This window comes from Cicer arietinum, chromosome 3 (genome assembly GCF_000331145.2).
Source record: "Cicer arietinum cultivar CDC Frontier isolate Library 1 chromosome 3, Cicar.CDCFrontier_v2.0, whole genome shotgun sequence".
NCBI classification, from domain to species: Eukaryota; Viridiplantae; Streptophyta; class Magnoliopsida; order Fabales; family Fabaceae; genus Cicer; species Cicer arietinum.
In genome coordinates, this window is record NC_021162.2 from 73,435,931 (window position 1) to 73,457,024 (window position 21,094).

Consider the following 21,094-nt stretch of genomic DNA (forward strand, 5'->3'; position numbering starts at 1 on the left):
ACGTCAATGGCAGTGTGTGTGGTAAAGCACTTACCCTGGTACTTGGGTCATTGACAGTGAGTGTGATATGGATTTGTCATTATGAGAAGGTGATTAGGCGGTTTCAGCTTAGAATCAAAACACATATCTAGATTGGGAAGTTGAAAAGGCAGTCACATAAGGAACTAAATTCACCTTTTAATCCCATCCCTCCATTATGATTTAAACACTCACAAGTGTCCCTCTCACATAAAAAACTTATTCTCACCTATGCATGTCTCGTATATATTTACACAGGCAACATGAACTATTAAACCGGACTAATAAAATTACAGTTTAATTTCCTTTAAAAATCTAGTTTTTTTTTACATTGTTAGTATAAAAAATTTACACCTACAATAAATCATAGCTAATTTATATGTATGATTTTAGGAGTAGTTAGAATCAAAGTTAAAATTATTTACATTGACGATATATACAATATAAGAAATATTTACATTAATAGTATATATAAATTAAATTTATAAAATTATTGCATAAAAAATCTAAATATATTTTGTTAATATTTTAATCTACTACATAATTATATATTTTAATGTTGATTCAATTCGTAAGAGTTGGTTCACTTCACACAAAGTCGTGGATTCAAATTCCGTTATCAATATAAGAACATATTTAATTAATAATTTATAAATACCTCTATTTCTACTCTTTAAATTTTGAAATATACTTTTACCAATTCATATAAACTTTTATAAAAAAAATGTTATTGAAAACAATATCCTAAACCAATAGTAAAAATCAATCCAATTAATTTGTGATTAGACATGGTGTATAATTGAATATTTCCTAACAAAATATTTATTATTTTAGTCAATATTACAATAAATGGAATTTGAGTTTAACGCAAGTTTAGACTCCTACAATGTGGTCAAATCTATTTTGAATTCCTACAAAACAATAATAATATTAATTTATGAAACATTACTTTTCATGGAGGAAAACTTATTTAAATATAAGTTGCGACTATAAATGGGTAGGGTGGGAAAATTATCCATATGGTATATGATGGACCATTACTTTTGACTCATTACAAGGAGGAATTTTATTATGGCCAGTTGAATTTCGACAAGCCATTTACGCGACTTTGTAACTTTGCATGGTCCATTTAACATTAAATGGTATATACCGTGGATACCTTCCTTTTTTGGTATATACAGTGGATACCTTCGTTTTCTAGCATATACTTAATTGTATAATTGTCAAAACGTGTTTCTCAATCTGGTAGAGTCGGCCCTAATTAATTGTGAATTTCTTTAAATTAGAACACAAACTTCTCTTCAATTTATACATTATAATAAAGCAAACTCGATAATTTGGCAAGTTTGACATGTGTCAGCTAAGTAGCGTGTTAGAAAAATATCAAGTTTTTATTAATAGAAATAATAATTCATTGGGCAGATTTTTGTTTTTACAATAAAAGTAAAGTTCCATTTCATCGCGACTTTATACACGATGGATGCGTCTGTTAACAAATTAATTGTCAATTAAAAAAATAAGAATAATGAATTAAAAATAAAATACAATACACCTTTGACAGTTGAGAATTTAGTGACCAATTAAAAAATAAAAAATAAATTATTTTTTAAACACGACTTTATCAACCACTGATTCAACTAAATTTAATTAAAAAATTTATTTTATTTTACTAATTCTTTTTTAATTTTTAATTTTACTAATTCTTTTAGTGTCTTCAGATTTCCTTCTTAATTTCGTCCTCAGTTAACCGTCTCTTATCAATAATCTCTCATTTTTTTTCTCCTCAATAATCTCTCATTTTATCGTTCTCCAATGGTATTGCGATATTTTTTTGTCATGATCTATAATGGTATTGATGGATGACAAGGTTTAATATTTTTTTTATTTATAAATTCAAAGTTTTAAATTACACACAAACTTATTTGTTATGTTATTAATTTAACAAAAATGTGTTTCATATTGTTAGGGTGATAATATTCAAGCAACAATGCGAAAAACTCTTATTTCTCGATTTGAGACTACTATTCGTGAGAGAGTTGTGCACAACTTTCGTTCTCTTGGTATTGCGTCTAACTCTGGAGCATATAGAACAACCAACCGGACACCAATTCAAATTGAATTTGCAAAATAGTACTGGTCTGAGAATTAGAAACCAGTTTGCTCACAACCTCTCTGTACTCATTGATTTCATTCCCAGAAATTCAAAACATTGACAGTTTTTTAAGGTAATTGTTTTTTAAACACTACTTTAGCAATCACCGCTTTAAATTAATTTAATTAAAAAAATTATTTTATTTTACGAATTCTTTTAGTGTCATCATACTTTACTTCGATAATCTCTAATTTTTTGCGTCTCCCTTATACATATCATTTTTTTTTTTGTGCTTATCTCTGATGTCTGGAAAAAAAATTTAGATTTTGTTGCTTCAATTTTTCCAAGAAATGAGTCGTGCAATTTGGTTTAAACATAAATTTTATGCAATGGAAATGGTTTGATGGATGACAAGGTTTAATTCTTTCTTTTATAAATTCAAATTTTAAATTATATTAGTTGTGTATTAAATGTGTTTCATATTTATATTTCTAGGTGATAAAATTGAAGCAACCTTGGTTTTCTTTCTAGATTTGATATTAATATTTCCGAATGAACTATGTACAATTTTATTGGGTTGTCTCTGACAAACTTTATGGGATATATGGAACAATCGGACACCATTTTACATTTGCACAATGGTACATAGACATCAATTCAAAACATTGATAAATATGTTCACATGAATTATGATAAATTTATTTCAATATGTCATTATTATTTTAGTTTATTTATAAAAAAATATTACTATTTTGTTATATATTTTTTTTTATTGTTTATATTTCTAAATTTTGTCTCAAAAAATTGTACATCTATGTAGTTTTGTCTCAAAAGATTCTACATCTATGTCAAATAATAATAATTTATTTAAGTAAATATAAAATTTATTTAGGCTTATTTCCGTAAGATTGAAGAGAAAAATAAGTTTATCTAGGAATTAAAAAAAAAAATACAATTCATTACTTCTATTCGACAGTTTCTATTGAAAGTAGTGGTTTTTTGAACGTTAAATTAACATTACTTTAACAAATCTATTACATCATGATCTTCAAACTTCAAACACTACTTTAATCAATCTATTACATCACGATTTGATGAGTTGACAAAGTGTATAATAATTTTTCAAAAACTAATATTTTAAATTGTTACATTTTAATTTTACTAATATACAATACATTTTACATTATAAATTTATTTTTAAATATCATGCAAATTCAAAAAAATTCAAATGATTCATTCAAAGATAAAAGAATTTAAAGGATTCATTCAAATATAAAAGATAATCATAGTTTTTACGTGTATTGTAACTTTTTGTAATGGGAAGATTATTTCTTTGTAGTATTTTGTGAGTAGCACCGGAATGAAATATATTTTGCCATTTGATACGCCAAAATTTATATAAATTCCTAAATGTCATGTATTTCATATAAATAACATATTATGTTGAATAATAAAAATAAAAATTCATTATTAAGTTACTTATTTATCTTTACATTTACTAATTTAATTAATTTATATATGTCATGTCCATTATTTTAAAAATTATTATTTCATCTAATCTAATTATTTAATTTTTTAATAATTATTGTTTTTATTTGTTTAAAATTAAAAGTATTGTTTTATAATAAGTTTTATTGGAAAGAAAAAAAATATTTTTTGGAGAATAAAAAAATAAGGCATCGTCAAGATTAAAAAGTGGTATTGGAGTCATGTTTATCGTCGGTAACATTGATCGTGTAAGAAATTAGTTTTTAAGTTAAGTTATAATTAGATTTTTTTTTATTTTTTTCATTGTAAATTATTTTTGTAAGTCAAGTTATGTATTTAATGTTAATAAAATTTATGAAAATTGATATATATATATATATATATTAAAATAACAATTTATTTATTAAGATCGTCTGTTTATTTTCGTGCGACGCACGGGTTACACACTAGTATAAATTAATAAAATACTACTAAAACTTGGGCCTAAATAAATTGTGGGTTAGGCGGATAATTATCCACACATTTTTATAATATTTTTCTTGATTCATCATATTTTTTTTATTTTTTGTGACTCTCTTAATTTAAAATTTTTATTTGTTATTTATTTAAAAAACATTATAATATACTACTTATACATTAAGGATGAATTAAATCAAATGTCCATTTTTTTTTCATGCTCATTTAAACAAAATCATGGTTTATTCTTTATATACAATTTAAGTTTGGATTTTTCAATTAACGCAAACTCAATTTAATTTAAAAAAAAAAAAATACATAAACTAAAACAAATCTAAAAGTTAGAGATATTATCTATCATAACACAAATAAATTTAGATTTATTTAACATAACACAAACTCAAACCAAATTTAAATAAAAGTGTTAAATAGTTATAATATTACTCTAAAATATGTTTTTTTTATACTTTTTTAACAATGTTCACATTTTCTAAAATACTTGATGAATGTATATATATACATATAACCAGTTAGCGAGTTGGACGTAATTTTGATTTTATTATTTATGTAGGTCAATTTTTATTTTACTTTTTGAAATTGGTTATGCGAGTTACCAGCTACTTGATACTCATACGAGCTAACTCGAATGAATAACGACTTTATTCAGATGGAACTAAATAGTCTTAAAAAAATATATGACTAAAATTATAAGCCAAAGTCCTATATTTTATAGATCTAAAAAACTAATCTATTTTAACAGCTCTATTTGATTATCTCTTGTGGTTGATAACAAAAATAATTATAACACGTGATAATAAAGTTACTCCTCCCAGTGGTAACAAATAATGGTCCATCTCAATTTTAACAAATAATGGTCCATCACAGATTTGATGAAAATTTTATTTAATTATTTTTTTCATTGCTTCCTAACATATTGTTATATTTTGTAGTTGATTAATAAATTAAATTACTTGGTTACATTAACTAGTTAGTTATTTTATATTAATTTGTTATTTATTTAATTGACTATATAAATATATGTAATCTTTTATGTAATTAATCTATTTATTATCAATATCATTTAATTTATTTTTCTCTATTTATCTCTCATCAATTGCTTAAATAAAAAATTGTAATATGATATCACATAAGAATTATTCCGCTATATTCTTTTCATCTCAATATTTTCTTGAAACATTTAACTCCTCCTCAATTACAATTTTTTTTCATCTGACACTCTATTGCTTCATTTCGAATTAAACATTTATTATCTAAAATCACAAATAAAAATGACAAGTTAAGTGATTAACTTTCCAATTCATTGATTAAAGGTGGTTAATTTTTAATAAATTATTACAAGTACATACATCATAATTGATCTAATCACAAAAACAGTTTGGGGATTCAATTTTTCACTGTAGAAAACACAATCTTCAACTTTTTAATCAAAATTTCAGCATTAAAAATTTATTTTATCTAAGTTTTTTTTCTGATTATTCTTTCTTTATTTTTCAAACTCGAAATATATTAACCACATTATACCTTTAGGAGAATTTTGGATATCTTAGTTAGTTAACTAGTAAGTTAGTCAGTTATTTTACACTAATTAGTTGTGTGTTTAATTGACTATATAAATATTTGTAATTATTTATATAATAAATTCTCTTTATTATCAATATCTTTTATTTTATTTTTCTCTATTTCTCTCTTATCAACAATTTAGAAAATCTACGTGAGGTAATTTGATTTAAAAATATTACATTAAATAAAATAATATTTAAAAAATATTATCATTAAATATAAGAGAAGTTACTGATTTTTTGTTTTATTTATTGTAATTGATTGTGAAGGGATTATATTACAAGTAGGATGGACGTAAGGTCAAATGGATTAACATGTGTTTAGATTCAGCTATGTGATGTTACACTATATATATATATATATCAAATAGCATACAACATGTGTTTTAATAATCTATTTAGTTAAATAGATCAAACATACTACTAAATTATTACTATTGTCTCAGTTACAAAATGGTAATTACTATTGTATTCAACATATATCATTGATACATCACAATTTTCAAGATTAATAATTTTTTTTGGCACTTTCTCTTAATTCTTTATTGTGTCTTCTCCCGTATATAATTTACGTCATCTCTCTTATTTTTCAAAAGACTAATCACTTTCACAGTTTTTTATTTTCTTTTTTTCTTTATTTATCATTCTCCCGATTCTCATCCCCTTCCATCATCTTCTATATATCATATCTGACTGGTTATCTCTGTAAATTAATAATATGTATTTTACTATTAATATGTTTTTTGAAACAATTTCCTCATAAAAAGCAAGAAAGTTTCAAATCACTAATTACAGGTTATTATACAAAACATACACAATAATAATATTTTTATAAAATAATAATAAAAAAACATTTTAATCGGTCAATTAACTAAAAAAATTGATTTTATCATTGAATAACTTAAGAAACAAATATGTATTTGATTATTAATTATTTGTAATATACATTTAATTATTAGTGTATTTTTATTATATTTTCAATTCACTGATTATAATTTATTATATTGATCATACACGATATAAATGTTTTTCATTAATTAATAAGTTAAAATATAATATTTTTTTAATCAATTACTTCGATTAAAAATGTGTATTTAATTATTAGTCGGTCTATTGAATATTTTTTAGATAAAATCATGTGAAAAATATAATAAATAATTATAATTTATTGTACAAATTATACACAAGATAAATATTAATTATTAATTAAATAATTAAAATATACAAAAAAAATTGTAATTCACATATCAATTAGTTAAGAGATATATTTGTATTTGATTATAAGTGTGTCTTTTGAGTAACTTTTAGATAAAAGTGATAAAAATTATATAATGCACTAATAAAAATTATTGTACAAATATCGTAATTGGGACATGTATTTGTGGCTAATCAATTATCTAATGGGGAGTGCTATTCAGGGATCAATTACTTAAATGAGAAATGTTTACTTGATTATTAATTTGTTTATTTAATATCTCCATATAAAAGTGTGAGAAAATTTTATAATATTAATTATAATTTATTGTATAAACATTGCACGGACATATGTTAATCATTGATCAATTAGTTAAAAAATATAAAATACTATGTATGTAATTTTACCTATAATTTGCATAGTTATTAGATATAATTTGAGAATTTGCTGTTAATTGGTCAATTAGTTAAAAAATATAAAATACTATGTATGTAATTTTACTTATAATTTGCATAGTTATTAGATATAATTTGAGAATTTGCTGTAAATTTAATTGTTTTATGTATTTTGTTATGTTTGTGGAGACATTTGAAGTATTAAATGATGTGATTAAATTTTATAATTTTAAAATGTTCAAGTATTTTCATATAACTGCAATTTTTTATATAAAAATAAACAAAACCTACACAAATTAATATGTGTACTTAAAATTCTCAAAAAATAAAATGAGGAAAAAATTTGTCAGAATCCTTCATCAATGAATTTTTTTGGTTGAATGGGAAGAGATACAGCCAAGATAATTTATAAACTATTTCAAACTCTCTCACTCCTATCAAATCCCATTATCTCTTATATTTTAAACTAAACCTATATTTACTATTCTTCTCACCATCAAATCCTCTCCTCTCTCATACGTGTTGAACCAAATTCACGATTGATTTTTGTCACTTTACATTTCAGTCACTTTAGAGTATTAAAATTTATATATTTTTTTAAACAGATCGAAATTCTTAATTTGAAGTTGGTTTGGTGTTTTTTTTTTTAAAAAAAATCAGCTCTTTTAATTTATTGTTAAATAAATTTTAATCTCTATAAAATTTTAATATTTTATTTTTAATTATATAAAAATGTCTCAACTTTTTAGTTCCAATAATTTTTTTGTTTTTATTTTTGTCTTAATATTTAATTATTCACGTGCGTTTGTTTAAATTTACAAATATTTTTTTACAATCATGTTTAGTATATTATAAATATGTAACTTAAAAAAAATTATATTTTTTTAATAAAAATAAATTAAATATAATTTTTTTTAATCTTCTGATACTTAAAAATTCATATTTGATTTATTTTTTGTTATAGAGAATAGATTCTTACCATGTTCTAAATACATACTAAAAAAATAGTTCAAAAATTTAAAAGATACACGTAAATTGACTTGAAAATAAAGATATAAAATTTATTTTTTTAAATTAAAAAATTAATAATTTTTTTAAGAGATTACAAATAAAATATTATAATTTTATGAAGAATATATTTAAATATTTAATTTAAGAAAAAAAATGCCAACACAAAACTCGATCCACGTATTAGAAAATGCAATAAATGTTTTAACAAATTATTCATATTATTTATTAATGTAACTTTTATTATAAATACAAGCTGTAATTAATTCCTCAAAAATAATGTACTTAACATTAAAAAGAAAATACAATTGTCTTAAACTTTAACTTAACTAACAAATAATACTTAAAAAAAATAGGAAAGTACAATTGTAAAAAATAGTTATCTATTTTTTTTGACGGATAGTTAAATTTATTTTGAAAATATTTAATTTAGTACTTTTTATTTTTTAAAAGTGAAACTAATACTGTATTTTATAGCAAGGAGGGGCAACACGGGAGAGCATCGACAAAATCCGACGTGGAGAACAGAGATTGGTTGGAACAAGCAAAGCCTCACGGTGATTGGCCAATTTTGCAACGAACACGTTGCTATGTGTATCGTCGACTCCATAGTCAAGTCTTTGTGGAATGAATCACTTTCAGGCCTATTTGTCACTGTAAAATCAGTACTGGTAGCAAAAGAAGAAGAAGAAGAAGAAGCGATTCAATATAACCTTTAATTGATTGATTCAATACGAACACACACATTTTAATTTCAATCCCTAACCCTAATTCCTAATTTTGATTGCAAGCACATCGAGATCCGTGAGAGAGAGCTTAGTTGAGCCCTGAGATTGCGTTTCGTAGAGATAGAGAGATCCGATTCTCTTGTCTTGTAATCTTCAATGGCGCATCGAAGAGCCAAATTGTTGTTCCTTCTCTGCGCTCTCTGTTATTCTCTCCATGCCATTGCCGCGTAATTTTTCTTTCGTCGTCGTTTTTTATTTTTTTAATTATTTTTTTATCATTCCCGTGAAAATGCTCATTCAATATTTGCTTATATATCTATGTTTTGAATGTTTCGTCTGCAGAAAGAGCTATTACGATATACTTCAAGTTTCGAAAGGTGCATCGGACGACCAGATAAAGAGAGCGTACAGGAAGCTCGCTTTGAAGTACCATCCTGATAAGAATCAGGGAAATGAAGAAGCTAATAAGAAATTTGCGGAGATTAACAATGGTACATATACATGTATCGTTGTTTTTTATAACAAATGCTTATCATATAGTCGTGGTTATGTATAAACTATGCATGTAACAAAATATAGAAGTCAAGTTGTTTTTATATGAACTATAAATTAAGAAGAACGGATACACATTAACACTAGACAATTTGAGAAAATGAATTAATTGAATTTAATTGAGGTGTGTCGGTGTCGAACATTGACACATGTGGACACTTGGACACACCTTCAAATCAAGAGTTTCGGTGCTATCGAGACTAATTAGTTTTCATAAGTTATACCAGAGAACTTAAGGAAATAAGCTGTAAATAGCTAATAAACATGTCATAAGTTGTTTATATAAACTCTCTCAAACAATATTACAAATGTTTATGTTGTAAATAACCTCAAACAAACGAAATAACCTCAATCAAATCAATCTAAAATACCCCTGTTTTGGTTTTAAATGGTTGCTTTTCATTTTTGCCACTGCCAGCATACGAAGTATTGTCGGATAGCGAGAAGAGAAGTATTTATGATAGGTATGGTGAAGAGGGTTTGAAGCAGCATGCTGCTGGTGGTGGAAGAGGTGGTGGAATGAACATGCAGGATATTTTTAATTCGTAAGTCACCGCCTTAGTTTTTGCTAGATTAGTTTATAACCTATCAATTATTACCATCGCATCTGAGACATGTATTATTGGACTTATTACTTCATCAAAACATGTTTATGGCCAAGAAAAGCAATTATGAAAGGCTATACAGGTTTTCTATATTATCATACTCTAACCAAAGTATTCATATGATTTTATTGATTTGGTTATTTCCTCATGTCTGCATCAATTTGTGACCAACGATTATACCGTCTTCTGTAGGCAGACTGCTATGTTTTGGATGTGTATTTATTCTTCTTTACAACTGTGTCTATTTTTGAATTAGGGGCTTTGAACTTGGTTTTATTGATGGCACTGTGAAATATGAATGTTTCTTTCAGTTTCTTTGGTGGGGGATCAATGGAGGAAGAAGAAGAGAAAATTGTAAAAGGTGATGACGTGATTGTTGATTTGGATGCAACCCTTGAAGATTTGTACATGGGAGGTTCCTTGAAGGTGAGGTCATATCTAGCTGCTGTTCTATGCTCAAGCATTCAATCTATATACTTAACATTGGGTGATGTGTTTGTGTCGTACTGTTGTGAATTTTTTGTCATTTTTTAACCTCTGCAATGTTTAATTTGAATAATATAGTAAGATGGGCATGGTGGATGATTCCAGATTATCAAACTGGTTTTCATATGAAACACGGTAACAGAAAAGCACACTTTATTTTGCATCATACAATAGAAAATCAGAGATGAAATTAAATGCAACTAAGAAGAACTGGTTTAGGGGATGGGAAGCAGAACTTACATCAAACTTGGCTTCATGCATCTAAATTCTAATACCAATATCACATATTACACATACAGACAACATAATGTAGTGCTGGAGGCTGTGTTTTTCCCCCACCCCCATTTTCAATAAATCTCAGATTCCTTAGTTTGTATTATATAGCTTAATATTTTCATTGAAGAATCACTTTAGTCACTATATTCAGGCATTATCTTGACGTAATAGTTGTAAACTATCAAGGTGATTACCAACTTGTCAAGAATTTTCTTCTGTAAACATAAAATAACTCCATCACATTGTAGTGACCTGAAGTGTAGAATTTGCGAGTCATTTGGTGATTGCTTCTTTGTAACCATTGTACTGTAATTATCAGGTTTGGAGAGAGAAAAATGTTGTTAAGTCAGCACCTGGGAAGAGACGCTGTAACTGTAGAAATGAGGTTTATCACAGGCAAATTGGACCTGGGATGTTTCAGCAGATGACAGAGCAGGTAAAAGCATCTCTGACGATGTTGACAGAATGAATGTTTTTGTTTATTCTGTCCATTTTTAAGGTGTATAATTTATACTTCAAACATACAGACTTATAGTTTGAATGTCTCATGACACTTGCTTGTATGACTTTGGAAAGGTTTAGTTAATATTTATGCTCAGAATTTCATTTTTTCTTGTGATTTGGGGGGCAGGATGGGGGTGCAGGTTTATTTTTAATTTTATTGTTAACAGTTACATTTGTGAAAAATTACACTCCTACTTCTGAATTTATCTGTCCAGGTCTGTGACCAGTGTCCTAATGTCAAATACGTAAGGGAGGGGTATTTCATCACTGTCGATATTGAGAAAGGCATGCAAGATGGACAGGTAAACTTTGAAGTCTATATATATATATATGTGTGTGTGTGTGTGATGGCTTTAAGTAAGTATGCACAATATAATATAATGTCTTACTATCCAGTACACACTTTCTTTTAAGCCAGGCCTATTCTAAGAAGTAAGTCTAATCATGTTGGTGCCTGAATTCTAAAGACCATAGCTCTCTTTTGCAATTCTCATTGCAGTTCTGTTAGAACTGTAAATGATTTGAATTTTCTAGTTTGATTTGCACACAGATTTTTTCAAATTTTCTGTTTCATTTCACTTTAACTGATAGTGATGATGAGTTTATGCAATCATTACAACATACCTTTTTGTACATTTAATTAATTTATTCCAAAGAAAACTTACCATACTTCATGATTTATTCAATGGCCATATGCATAAATAGTTCAGTGTCTCTTACTTTTAAGCTATCTCAAAATTCAAGTTATTTTGGTTGTCAACTATCTAAGCTCATCTTATACATTTATTGAATTTTGACCTTTTATCGATATTATTAAGGTTTCTATGTTGATCACTGGATGCGTTTTTTTGCTATTTTTTGTGTGCTGTGATTCAAATAGCTCAGCTATAGTAAATGTTGAATAGTTAAAGTTGAAGAAAGCATTCCATTTTGGATAAACATCAAACAAATTCTTTTCTTAGTTGGTGGGTTTGGATACTTGAATGAAACGAGATTATGAGATAAATTATATAACATAAGATTTGATAATTAAAAGGAAAAGGTGGATTTTTTCAATTGTTAGACATTATGATATCGTTTGATACTTGTAGATAACTATTTAATAGGAAAGACGTTTAATGTCATTTCTGTAAGATTAGAAGACCAAATTTGCATACCTGGTTATGCTGAAAATTAGTTTATGCAAATATCGGATGGTTGAAAAAAGATTCTTGTCTTCACTTCAATTTTGGACTATCGAGCAATGTGGAGGAGTGAAAATAGATCCTTGTCTTCAAATTCTTTACCCGTGCTCCATTTTCCACTTTTCTTTCAACAATACCCAAGTTTTATGCCTCAATTGAATGATACATCAGTATGAATCACAATTGATGAAAGTTTGGTGAAAATATGTATTTCTTTCCAAACAAAAAATGAATACTTGAAGAGCTATAACAAATTCTCGTCCTTTCACAGGAGGTACTATTTTATGAGGATGGCGAGCCCATAATTGATGGAGAATCTGGAGATTTAAGGGTTAGTGGCACTGTTTTGACTTTTGTTGGCAACTGTTTTGTACGCTTGTTCTTATGTGTGCAGTGTGCTGACAATTCATATGCTAATTTGAACAGTTCCGTATCCGTACTGCACCTCATGAAATTTTCAGAAGGGAAGGCAGTGACTTGCACACCACTGTCACTATAACGCTGGTAAGTATATGCATACCATTTTTTGTTGTATTACTACTATACTAACCACTGCTAATGACATTTTGTTGATTATGCAACATCTTAACTACTCTCTTTGATATTGGCATCCTAAAAAATCTGGCCTCGTAAATTTTATTAACTGTGACCCTCTTTAGGTTCAAGCCCTTGTTGGTTTTGAGAAGACCGTTAAACATCTAGACGAACATCTAGTGGACATAAGCTCGAAGGTGAGCATGAAATATCCTCGTTACTAATCTTAGTTGGCATTGATCCCCCACCCCCAAAAACATTAAATTTTAAAGCACACATCCACACAGGCATTCACGAGGTACATAGCTGACAGACTTCTTTTGATTCCACAGGGAATCACAAAGCCAAAGCAAGAAAGGAAGTTCAAAGGGGAGGGTATGCCACTGCATATGAGCACGAAGAAAGGTGATCTTTACGTCACTTTTGAGGTTCTATTCCCGACGTCACTGACGGATGAACAGAAAATAAAGATAAAAGATATTCTTGGTTAGAATAAATTCTAGATACATGCTATTTCGCCCATTATGTCCTCAGTGTAACTTGATTAGGTGGTTGGTTATAGGTCAGCAAATGCATGTCTCAGGCTTCTTACCCGTGCCATTTTTTGTTAGTTAACAAATAGATACATTATTTTTGTTGTTGATAGTGATGTGTCTATTGTGATCCTTTGATCCTTGTCGTTCCATGACAGTGCCTTATTGTGGTGCTATTTTGGTACAAGGATATTATCACAACACTAGCTGAAAGAAAAACATACTTGTATTAGCTTTATTTGTATCTGCAATTGTTCATCTTGTGAGCAAGTTAGATTACATTTCTGCTTATGGCATGGTTTTATCCTCCACTTGCGATCTACGCCAGAGTGAAATGTCTATAATTTGCAAAATGCAAGTTAGGGTTGGTCTGTTGACAAAATAGAAATCAAGTTAATGATCTTTTACTTTTGTTTTGTTTTTAATATACAACAAAGTGACAAACACAATTCACATGTTCTGTATTGTTTGTCCTGCCATAGCCATTACGCTGCTGCCTTAAAGCCGCCTTAGTAAATATTTTTAATCATCTAAAATTTACTTTTTATATTTAGTAATTTTTGTTTAGTTCTGTAAATGTTTATATAGTTTAATATTTTTTTAATAGATTTATTAGGCAATATTTTTAATATATATATTATTTATTGTTTTCTTTTGTAGTTTATCCACAGATCACATTTTTTATTAACCCACCATTGAAGAGAGTGGGTTAGAGATTTTCTGGGATTTGAATCATCTTGATCAAAATCTCCCTCGATCTCTCTCAATTCTCTCTATTTTTTTTTTGTCTAAATTAAAAATTTATATCATACAGATAATGTGTGTAAAATTTTACATAAATTTAAAATTAATTTATGTTATTTAGACTTATGATCTACACCAAAAAAATAAATTGAAAACAAAAAGTAAAATCAAGATAAATATAAAGGATTAAGAGATTATAATAGGATTGAATTGAGATGATTCATATATAGTTTTCAACTCATATTTCAGAAATTGAAATTTTAGAACTGTTTGTGAATTGGTGAACTTTAGTTTTTTATAGAATAAATTTTAAACCGGTTTAAACTATTTCAAAATCGAAGTGTTGAGATTGAGATTGAGAAGGCTAAAGTCCGTGTGACGAGATACTTTTAAGAGTTAAAGTCATTTGAAAAGCTTTATGACAGAAAATCTTTTATTTTTATTTGAGGGGTGACCGAAAATCTTATATATATCTGCTGATATTACTTATATATTTTATACAGTTTTACATGAACAAATATCCTGATCCATTATTTAAATCGAATGTGAAAGTATTTCAATTGAGCAGAATTTGTAAATATGTAGTCTACATCATATATTCATGTGTCAATTTTACAAGAGCACAAAATACTTGATTTGATCGATCTATGGAATCATTATTATGAATTCCTATCAAAACACATTCTTTTAAAAAATATTGTGTATTGCAACAGGCTAAGATTGCCTCTAATATTAATTTCATGCTGTTTTGAGCGGTAAACAATCTTTAATGTTGATTTGAGATTAGTCGGTTTAGATTTGACAATAATAAATTTAACTTTATTCAATGTTGATTGTTCGTTTGAGATTATCTATTTTAGAGCCTTAATTGTACTAAATTCAAACACTTCTCTTTAAGAGGAATGTTAAGAGGCCACTTTTACATAGATGCAGGTTGAAGATTTTAGTTATATGAAGGTAACCAAACTACCAACCTCACGACCAATCCATCCACTTTAGAGTTTAGTAAAAAAAATAAAATGAAATATGATATTCCTCAAATACAAAACATGAAATATGTTCGTGTAATGTCTATTTACATTATTAATATTAATATACTAGCATGTAAATAAACCCTTTTCGGTCTATTTTTTTATTATGTTAATGTTGCCTATTTACTATATTTTTTGTGTAATTTTAATTGATGCTATAAATTATTTATGTATTTTATATGTTTTCACATATCAATAATGTAGTAGGATTTGTATATACACAATACACATACAAATATTATTGTAAGATTTTTTTCTATAAACTGGAAAATATTGTAAGAAAAATTGACTCTAAGAAGTTAAAAAAAAAACACATTGTTATTTGTGAATGAATTTAAATTAAAGTAGTGAGATCATTAAGCACTATATTAATTCAAAAACTGTTAACGGGTAATTTTAGAAATTAAAAATAAGTTAAAAATGGAGGGGTGGTTTCCACATTAACTATAATGAATGACTTTAAAAATTTTGAAAAGGATTTTAACTTATGGCTGGTTGCAATAACGAATAGTGGAGGGGTGGTTTCCACATAATCCAAAAATATATCAAATAAGAGATCGAAATAAGTTGAATATTAGTTTTTATTAAAATTTATTTCCAAAAAACTAAAATTTATTTAAAGAATTATATTATAAATTGTTACAGTTATTCATAGATATAATCTTAAATACAACTCTAACAAAAGTTAAATATATATAATAATTTAATAAAATAAATACTTTTACATATATATAAATTAAATTATAGTTTAATTATATATATATACATAAAACAAAATTTTGCCCATGAATCCGTCCGTGGAGTGACAGGACCATATTGCAACAACATTTGGTCCCATTTTTCTCAATTTGTAACATAACATAAACATTGCTGATCGTGAATTATTGAAGGAGTCCCTAATCTAGTGATAGGAATGAAAACGAGGAAGACGCAAGTTTTCTGCTTTACTGACACCTGTCATACAGTTGGTGCGCACTTTCCATGACGTGGCGTTTCCTTCATATCACGTGTAAACATGAAAACGAAACCAGATATCGCCACAATATCAACGTGCAAATAATATTTTTAAGAGCACTCTTGTTTTTTTTTGTTTTTTTTTTTTTTTTTTAAATTTAAAGACGATGTACCGTCTTTGATAACTAATAACAAATGGATGAATTTCTTTTTATATCATTTTTAATTTAAATTTTTTAACTATTTTTTTTTTTTTTTTTTTTTTTTTTAAATTTAAAGACGATGTACCGTCTTTGATAACTAATAACAAATGGATGAATTTCTTTTTATATCATTTTTAATTTAAATTTTTTAACTATATTTTATATTAAAATTTATATGATTTTTTTTTTATTTGTTGGAGGTGGCAAAGCTGAGATACTACTATTTAAAAGATATTTTTTATTTAATTAAAGGTTGTATAATACACATGCCACTATTTATTGCATTTTATTTTTTGTAGTAGATGGTTAATTGTGATTTTAATAAATAAATAATAATAATTAATTAAAAAAATAAAATTATATTAATTAAAAAAATAAAATATATCTAATAAAAAAAGTAAATTAAAAGTTAATATGTTGATTAGATTTGTCAAACAAATAATGAGATATATTATTTTAAGAACATTTTTATGTAGAATTTTGTGTTTTTTTGCTAAAACTTTTTTAAACAATCAACATTTTTATATTCCGTCAAAAATAATAAAGTTTTTTATATTTTTAATCATATCATTAATGAGAAGTATTTAAGAGTAACTATTAATGTCTACCAAGAAATTTGGAAGACCATTATCCCATTTCAACGATCTGGTCTGATTTTAATTATAAGGAACGTTATTGCAACATAAATACAATACTATTAATAATCAGACCATCTTAGTAAATAACTATCTATTCATTTTATTTATTTTTAATTTATAATTTTTGTAAAATAATTTATTGCAATTTTATTTGCGTCTTTAAATTTAAATTAAATATTAACTATAAGATTTAATTTATATATTATTAATATAAAAAGTTTTTATACTCAGTAAATTATAACAGTTAGAAATAGTATGATGTGTTTGTAATGTAATTTTTTTTTAAAAAATTAATAATTTTGATCACTCTCATATTTATTAACTAAAAAATAATTATTTAATATGTTTTTACGATTTAATGATAAATAATTATTTAAATATATTTATTATTTATATATTATTAATTAAATTGAAAATATAATAATAAATTCAAAATTTAAATTTAAATTTTTAAAATATATTTTTTTAATTTGATTGACGTTAATTATTATAAGTTATTTAAAATATATCATATTATTATTTTTCAATTAAAAAATTAAAGAGATTAATTTTAGAATTGTAAAAATAAAAAATTAAATTTAAATTACCCTAATGTCAAAAAATAAAATAATTAGAGAACTGTAATTATATTATTTCTAAAAAAATTCGAATTTTACATTCAAACTTTGAAATTGGAACCACGCCATCAGAATCAGCAGCATCTTCTGTTATTTTAAAATATTAAACAGAAATCGAATGAAGAAGAAGCTGAAGGAAGGTTGTTTTAATTTGCGGTGGAGTGAAGAATCTCCTACTATCACATTTCTCTTCAAAACCAACACACTCTTAAAACAAAACAATGGATACTCTGTTTTTACAAAGCGGAATTTCTGGTATAGCTTCTTCTATCATTGCTAATGACTACGCGCCTCGATCAAACAAGTCCCCCGTCTTTTCCAGATTCTTCTTTCGAAACTCTCTCAACTTCCAACGCATCGGGAGTTCCGCCACTTACAATGACATCGCCGTAAACGACGCCGTTATGGATGAGCCAGAAGGAGAGGAAGAAGGGCAAAATGGGAACTGGATTTTCGAAGTTTTTCATCTGAATTCTGTTTGGAGAGGAGAACAAGAGAATGATGCTAATGATGAAGAAGAGTGTGATATTTGTAGGGTTGACGAAGATGAAGATGAAGAAAAAGAAGAGGTTCGGTTTGATAGAGAGTCTTTTTCGAGAATGCTTCGTAGGGTATCCTTACCTGAAGCAAGAATGTACGCACACATGTCCCACTTGGGGAGTTTGGCATACTCTATTCCCAAAATCAAGGTTTGATTGAGACTCAAATTCATTTTATAAAATATATTTCAGGTTAAAATTCAATTCTAAAACTAAAAACTTTATATTATATTCAGTACCTTCTACAATTTCCCTACCTGAATGGAATTACATGGTATGCTATAATCGTGTTTTTTATGCTAATTTGTATTTTGGCTTTGTTAATCTAGCCAGGGAACCTTTTGAAAAGATGTGGTTTGCGTTTTGTAACTTCATCGATAGAGAAGAAGGAATTGATTGCGGCTGCTGAAAAAAATCAGTCGTCTGGTGCAATTCAGAAAGAAGAAACTAATGAGAAAAATGCTGGAGAAAGAGAAGAGGAAGAGAACGCTGAATTGAAGATAAGTGCTTGTGCCGCGTGTGGGATTGCAGTGGTTGATGGTTCATTTGAAGTAAGCAATGAGAGTGTTGATACGGTGAACGTGATAAACACCGAGGTTGGATCTTTGATGGCTAATACTGATTCAATCACAGAAATTGTTGCTGCGTATGAGGAAGTAAAACAAGCCGTTGCAGATGATTTGAAGTCAACAAGTTCTTCACCTTGTGAATGGTTCATATGTGATGATGACCAGAGTTCTACAAGATATTTTGTTATTCAGGTAGGGAAATTAGTTAGCGATATGATTTTATCTCGCGATATACAATATATATATATATATATATTTATTGGAATTATCGATGTCTAGTTATATCGTTTACATGATGATAAATAGCAGCAATGCATGAACACTTGTATGTGATTCACTGCCAAATTTGGATTATTTTTTTTGGTGAGATGTCCAACTAATTAATTATTGTTTTGATATGCAGGGTTCAGAGACATTTTCATCCTGGCAGGCAAACCTACTTTTTGAGCCAGTTCAATTTGAGGTAACACTTATACAATTGTAGGACAAGTCCTTTTTTTCATATCTAGTTCCTCTTGTTTAGGAGGAATTTTATTCTGTTTCAAATCATAAATAATTTTGAATCTTTCTCAATGTGTTTACCCTTCCTAAAATTGAGATTATGAAACGAGATGCATTTTTTTCCCTTAGGAGTTAGATGTCCTTGTTCATAGGGGTATATATCAGGCTGCTAAAGGAACATATCAGCAGATGTTGCCTGAGGTTCACGCTCACCTAAAATCTCAAGGTTCTCGAGCAACTTTCCGCTTCACTGGCCATTCTCTTGGAGGAAGCTTGGCATTACTTATAAATCTTATGCTGTTGATAAGGAAGGAAGTGCCAATTTCTTCTTTGCTTCCAGTGATAACCTTCGGCTCACCGTCCATCATGTGTGGAGGTGATTGTCTTCTCGAAAAGCTAGGATTACCGCGGAGTCACGTTCAAGCAATCACAATGCACCGAGACATAGTACCACGGGCGTTTTCTTGCAAGTACCCTAACCATGTTGTCAAACTACTAAAGGCTGTTAATGCCAGCTTCCGGAGTCATCCTTGTCTTAATAACCAAGTAAAGTGCAACATTATTTGAAATAAGTGTTTTCTTTGGAAGTATTGAAACATGCACTGTCAGTGAAAACTAGTTTTTTACAGTGACATCCAATGAAAGTCATGTATTCTGCGATTATTTTTAAATTGCGGTTACAAAATGGACTAACATTGCGATATCACGAGTTTTCATAAGATTTTGACAGTGCATCTTTTGTATATTTTAGACTCTAATTCAAATTGTTGCTAATCTTTTACTGCAGAAGCTACTATATGCACCAACGGGTCAACTTTTGATTCTACAGCCAGATGAGAAATTTTCGCCAAGCCATCATCTCCTGCCATCAGGTAGTGGTCTATATATTATGAGTGGTCCTCTTTCAGAATCCAGTGACACAGAGAATCAGCTCCAAGCTGCTCAATTGGTTTTCTTGAACTCACCACATCCACTTGAGATATTAAGTGATCGATCCGCGTATGGACCTGGAGGGACAATACAACGAGATCATGACATGAATTCGTACTTAAAATCTGTGAGAACTGTGATTCACCAAGAACTTAGCCAAATCCGCATGGCAAGGAAAGAGCAAAAACGAAAAGTGCGGTGGTCTCTTGTTGCACGAGGTGGAAGTGATTTGGACATTGTTGGTGGGAGGTCAGTGGTATCGGTCCGTATTATTCAAGACCAGCCTCCCTTTTCTGGGATCATGATGACAGGAAGAGAATCCTTGAAAAGGTTCAGTAGGCTTGTTGCTTCCCAACACATGCAAATGTTTTTAGTGTTGTTGTTTCCAGCAAGGTTTTTACTCTTGGAAACATATAACTTGATTAGCTTAAGATGAAAAGTTGATAGTACCTAACTTTTCCATTGAGACAGTTGTAGAGGGTAATGGCACATGGTTGGTAATGGTGGTACAGCTAGATGATTCGTTACTCACTGCTTTCAAAAATTGAAAGTAATGTGCCTTCCATGATTAGTGATTGTACAGAAAATATTGCTCAAATAATAACAAACACAAAATTAATTGCTTTAGAATTCAAGTTTTAAGCAAAATGAAACATTCTCAATATGGTCTTCATAAGAATATGCACATGTGTTGTTGACCCACAATGGAGACCCATGATGGTACAATTGTCGTT

General features: G+C 27.7%; 2 protein-coding genes across 2 annotated transcripts; both read left to right on the forward strand.

Annotated features, from left to right (window-relative positions):
* Positions 1-8,854: 8,854 nt before the first annotated feature.
* LOC101497170 (dnaJ protein ERDJ3B) lies at positions 8,855-14,094 on the forward strand. The gene is made up of 10 exons (XM_004494355.2): positions 8,855-9,187; positions 9,303-9,451; positions 9,931-10,057; positions 10,429-10,543; positions 11,199-11,315; positions 11,599-11,685; positions 12,839-12,898; positions 12,994-13,071; positions 13,227-13,298; positions 13,434-14,094. Exons 1-10 carry the CDS (start codon positions 9,117-9,119, stop codon positions 13,590-13,592), a joined length of 1,035 nt encoding a protein of 344 aa, XP_004494412.1. The 5' UTR covers positions 8,855-9,116; the 3' UTR covers positions 13,593-14,094.
* A 3,783-nt stretch (positions 14,095-17,877) lies between these two features.
* Positions 17,878-20,998, forward strand: LOC101493817 (phospholipase A1 PLIP2, chloroplastic). Its single transcript, XM_004494875.4, has 5 exons — positions 17,878-18,510; positions 18,690-19,121; positions 19,333-19,392; positions 19,560-19,976; positions 20,218-20,998. The coding sequence occupies exons 1-5, from the start codon at positions 18,043-18,045 to the stop codon at positions 20,794-20,796; spliced, it is 1,956 nt and encodes a 651-aa protein (XP_004494932.1). The 5' UTR covers positions 17,878-18,042; the 3' UTR covers positions 20,797-20,998.
* The last annotated feature ends 96 nt before the right edge of the window (positions 20,999-21,094 follow it).